The 5578-nt window shown below is 39.6% G+C and overlaps 1 protein-coding gene across 1 annotated transcript; it reads left to right on the forward strand.

Annotated features, from left to right (window-relative positions):
* The first annotated feature begins 953 nt into the window (after nucleotides 1–953).
* On the forward strand, nucleotides 954–4592 carry LOC124269893 (glycoprotein-N-acetylgalactosamine 3-beta-galactosyltransferase 1-B-like). The gene is made up of 3 exons (XM_046704937.1): nucleotides 954–996; nucleotides 2089–2747; nucleotides 4413–4592. The coding sequence occupies exons 1-3, from the start codon at nucleotides 954–956 to the stop codon at nucleotides 4590–4592; spliced, it is 882 nt and encodes a 293-aa protein (XP_046560893.1).
* Nucleotides 4593–5578: the final 986 nt, after the last annotated feature.

Below are 5578 nucleotides of genomic sequence, written 5' to 3' on the forward strand. Positions count from 1 at the left end.
TGGGGCAATTTAATCACTTTCCATTAAATTAAGCGTTAGTCATGGAATGTCGTACGTTGTGTTACAGTCTTCAATTAATTCCGTAATTAATAAATATAATTATAATAAAGCCCAACCCAAACAACTTTGAACAGACACAATATGTTTTTGATCATCTGAATATCGTATCGGTGTACCTTGAAACTCTTAATTTAAAATCTTTCAGTCCGTACAAATTGTAAACACGTTTATCATTCAAATATTTTAAGGTATCAAAATGCTTTTTAGATATTGGAAGAGGATTAAACGCTGTTATAGAATAGTTACCAAGCAGATATCATCCAGTGAGATTAAGTGCCCAGTTCTAATATAAAGACAAAGATGATATTGCATTATTAATAATTAGCTGTGATAATGATAAAGATCATGTCAGGATATATTTTAAACTCACAATTGTGAATTATGTGCAAAAGTGGATCTCCAGGCAATGTGTTACAAATTACCTCATTGCGTCACTGATGATGCACGCTCGCGAATCATTTCTGGTAATATATTTCAGTTATATTACCGAACAATTGTTATATATGGTAATCCACGATGATGTGGTTCTCATGTGATTGTGGGCGGCAGAACAGTCATATAGATTTTGTAATCTTCATACGCCTTTATACAAGATGGTTTTCGCCGTACATCTGTTACATGCTGAGGTATACGTACGCTCAAAGAAGACAAGTTATATGATTCGGACACACTTGTTGTAAGGAATGGCAACGTTCAGTTCTGTTGCAAAACTATCTTCGGCTGTGATAGTTTGCTTGACTTTGACGACTATTTTTGTTGGGTACTTTCACAAACAACAATACCGCTTTGAGTCAATAGTGAACACTGTCAGTTCACAAGATGTTCATTCAAGGGAGGTGCTGAATTTATTGAAGGACTCCCGCGAAGAATTCCAGGACTCACTGGGACAATACATGTCTGGAAATATAAAATTTGAGGATTTGCATCTTCATAAAGGTTAGTTTTAGTTGGCATTAAAGTCTTTCAATCAGTGAGTAGGTCTGTTTCACACCACTGTGAAATTTACGGAGAGCATGATTTAAATCTTATATCCGCGTGAAAGAAAAATGCGCAGCTATATATTATTCATATGGAATAAGGAAGTTGCATATTAGATTAAGATATATGACGAGTACATTTAATTATGATTTATTTAGAATAAATGTAAAACAATGACGCATCATGTCAATGTGACCATGCATGTAAGATTGTTTTTCATTACTTCCTTGAATGTCCGTTGTATGCTATACAAAGACATAAACTGTAAAAATCTTTATAAAATATTGCTAACAATAGAACACTTATTGGTATAAATCTTATCATACATGGCAATGCAGGTCTCTCAATGATTGGAAACCAGAATGTTTTCAGATATGTACATATCTATATTTCTCAAACAAAACTTTTTCTCATCATCTGTTGTACATATCCTAGCCTATGTCTGCCACTTATGTACATTGTTGTAAGATGAATTGTGTAATTATTAGGAGAGGGCTTTTCTAAGTTGAATAACTTGTGCCCAATACTTTTCTTGAATGGATAAAATATGTTTCAATTCAATAATTGCGCGCTATGTATATGCTATGAATGAAACCCTGAAACAACGCAGGCCAAGTATATTTACCACTTTATTAATTCCATGAAGTCACAAAACAGCTGACACACCAAGAAGTTGATTGCTAAAGACCAACTAATCCTAACACGGTAGGAACACGTGCAGGACGCCATTTGTTTCTGGATCTGGTAACACCTGGTACATCTATCATGTGGTGACCCTTTTCGTCTTAGATATATGACGAGACCTTATGTTTTACTTCAACGTTCACTCTCTATGCAAAATACATGTTTCCCCAAATTTCACTATGTGAGAAACCAATTTCTAGTCTCACCATAGTAGTCTTGCCATAATATCGCTACGTGTGGCGTAAAACGTTTTCACTCCACTCCATTCACACGTTTCAAGCTTCTCTCTAATTCCTTCCTCGTCTTTGCATAGTTGCAATAATTCAAACCCTGTCGATGTAACTGATTCCTGCTTTATTTAAACAGACACTGATGCCATATCCAAGGCTCTATATCAGAAGGAGCGGGTACTCTGCTGGATTATGACGACACCAAAGAACCTGGATGTTAAAACACGTGTAGTTCGTGACACGTGGAGTAGGCGCTGCAACAAAGTCCTCTTCATGAGCTCTGTGACAGATCCAAAGTTCCCTACAATCGGATTAAACGTGTCGGAAGGCCGAAGGCATCTGACGGCCAAAACGATGCATGCTTTCCGCTACATCTACGAAAACCACTTTGATGATGCTGACTGGTTCATGAAGGCTGACGATGATACATATGTTATTTTAGAAAATCTCCGATACTTTCTGACGTCCCAAAACAAATCCGAACCTGTATTTTTTGGCCATCATTTTAAGACAATTGTCAAACAAGGGTACAATAGCGGCGGAGGGGGATATGTGCTGAGTAAGCAGGCACTGAGGCGATATGGGGAGAAGGGACACGATCCCAAACTGTGCCATCCTGATGGTGGTTCAGAAGATGCAGAGTTTGGCAGATGTATGGAGAACCTGGGGGTGAGGACGGTCAACACAACAGACGCCCTCGGGAGGAGCAGATTCCACTGTTTTACTCCTGAGATACACTTGGAGGGAGGCTACCCGAAATGGTATTACCAATACGATGCAAATGGTGCCAAGAAGGTACGACAAACACAAAATATTCTTTTTCTCCTGTTGAAACCTGTATCTATCTGATTAAAATCTGACAAAGCCTGTGTAGCAGTTAGTCAGGTGTATCATTCTATCAGCACTGGTTTCAGTTTTTGCAAGAATGAGAATAGATTTTCTTGAATTCTTGGAAACGAGAAACTGGTCGAGAGTATGATGTATACAGCCAATGGTCAGATGTTCATACAAAACATTATATATTATTATTATATATATGTTCATATTCACGGTAGATTATGACCATGATAACGTATATTCACATCTTAGCAAGTTGTGACAAGGTCGGTCTACAATGGTACACCCAGCCTTTTTAAAACGCTGCCCTGACAAAGAAAGCTGTTTAAACCGGAAATTCCAAGCAAACCACCCCTGCACAGCTCAGCTTTCTCAACAGGGAAGGTAACGATGGTGTCACGCTCTGTGTACATCGAGGGGAATCATGTATTCGAACAGACACAGTAACACTTCGATCAGCTAAATATTTATCCTCATATTCCAGTCTCCTTAATCTTCAGGAAAGAACTACTGAATACAGCCATATAACAGTATGACGCCTGTATCCATCTATCGAGCATATCTACAATTCCTATAACTACTGGCTGGGTGTTTGGATCCCTACGTCCATTAGATGGTACTCTGGAATCAGTATCGACCGGTCAAGTATCATGGCGGGGGACACCAGATATGGGCTTCACACATTGTACATTGGGGAATAGAACACGGGTCTTCGGCGTGACAAGCGAACGCTTTAACCACTAGGCTACCCCACCGCCCCTTATCAACACAAAAGTATCCACTCAATATTCACATTGTTATCCACCCTTTTGTTAGGGAGTATCTCTCTCTGTCTGTCTGTCTGTCTGTCTGTCTGTCTCTCCCTCTCTATCTCTGTTGTGTTTTAATGATAATTCATCGTGATAAAAACTGGTCACAGGATTGATAAACATATTTTGTAACAGCTGGTCAAGTTCAGTGACATAAGATTGACACCACTGATATGAGCACTTCGTTCGCTCTTGTATATCCACCAGTCCATTGTGATGATATATCAACCCAATTTATGAAAATCAGATATGATATTAATGTTATAACGAGTATGAACCATCAAATACTCAGAAGTAGAACGACCGGTGAAGATCCAGGTTTGAATATTGATCTTCAGTAACCCATGCTTGTCGTAAGAGTCGACTAACGGGATTTGGTGGTCAGGCTCGCTGACTTGGTTGACACATGTCATCGTATTCCAATTGCGCAGATCGATGCTCATGTTGTTGATCACTGGATTGTCTGGTCCAGACTCGATTATTTACAGACCGCCGCTATACTGACTGACTGAGTTTGGTTTTACGCCGCTTTTAGCAATATTCCAGCAACATCACGGCGGGGAACACCAGAAATGGGCTTCACACATTGTATCCATGTGGGGATTCGAACCCGGGTCTTCGGCGTGACGAGCCAACGCTTTAACCATTAGGCTACCCTACCGCCCCTACCGCCGCTATATACCTGGACTATTGCTGAGTGCGGCGTAAAACTAAACTCACTCACTCAGTTCGTAACTCCTATTTACAATATGAAATCGACATCGGCGTATTCGTTAGCATAACGTAAAAGTCTCACGGAAAACATCTATTTCAGGGCGCAGACAGTGTTTCCGACTACGCCATCTCCTTCCACTACGTACCCCCACAGAAGATGTACTTTCTGGAGTTTTACATCTACCACTTACGACCGTATGGCATAGTGTCCGGCACTCAGGAGCTCAACAGACATGTGAAGGTGAAACCAGGAACTTTGATACAACCACATGCGAAGTGACACTGAGAACGTCATTCGACTGATGACGTGTTCGACATCTAAGTTACATCACCTGCTTGGTGGTAGTCGTTTCACAGAGCGGCATTATAACCCTCTGTTCGACAACGTAATATCTCTTAGAATTATTGCTTTTAAACTGTTTCATTTTTGTACATTGTTGGGTTTATCTCGTTTGCATAATCGTGCTGTAATCATGTATATATTAACCGTCAGTTGTGCCGCAGCAACATATACTCTTACAAAAAGTAGGGGAACCTGAACTTTGAATTTGGTTAGGAAGTATAAGCGTTAACCAACCTTTAAAAGACTGTACAAACAACTATGGTCATAAGGAAGTGCAAGTGGGGATGTACTCTCAAAACATTCATTATTATCATATCAACATTGAATTGACTACGATATATCTCCCATTTTTGTCAACCGTAAATTAGAAATGAAGTTCCCCTACTTTTTTTGAAGAGTAAATATTATGGCATTTACAACCTTATTTGGTTCTCCTCGTGGCCGTGTCTGTTATCACATTAATAATGACTAAAGGTATTTCCAAATAGGCTTGAGATCTCGCATGGAAACGATTCATTCATTGAACTAATTCCCAGTTTGTTTGTTGTTTAATGTCGTACTAGACAATATTCCAGCTATAAGGTGGCGGTGTGTAAATAATCAAGTCTGAACCAAACAATCGAGTGATCACCAGCATGAGCATCGGTCTGTGCAATTGGCATACGATGACATGTGTCAGCCAAGTCAGCGAGCCTGACTATCCGACCCGACAAGCATGGGTTGCTGAAGGATATTGCTGTGTGCTGCGTTAAACAACAAACAAAACACTGTTTGCCAGCTCTAACAACAAGCACAAGTTTCTGAAGACCAGTTGTGGAGTGGAAATATAAAGGAGATTATGTTTTGTATATTTATATAAATAAAAGCATCCCCAGGAACATGTAAATGCAGGTATTACAGATATATCCGACAAACGTAGAAAG

The sequence above is a fragment of the Haliotis rubra genome, unplaced genomic scaffold (assembly GCF_003918875.1).
Source record: "Haliotis rubra isolate DU_JTF1 unplaced genomic scaffold, ASM391887v1 Scf1485, whole genome shotgun sequence".
NCBI lineage: Eukaryota > Metazoa > Mollusca > Gastropoda > Lepetellida > Haliotidae > Haliotis > Haliotis rubra.

Excerpts from the sequence above, each read along its gene's own strand:
- LOC124269893 (XM_046704937.1), top strand. The coding sequence starts at position 954 with ATGTCTGGAAATATAAAATTTGAGGATTTGCATCTTCATAAAG. Across the intron at positions 997-2,088 it reads GGATTTGCATCTTCATAAAG|ACACTGATGCCATATCCAAG; the intron begins GTTAGTTTTAGT and ends TTATTTAAACAG. Across the intron at positions 2,748-4,412 it reads ATGCAAATGGTGCCAAGAAG|GGCGCAGACAGTGTTTCCGA; the intron begins GTACGACAAACA and ends CATCTATTTCAG.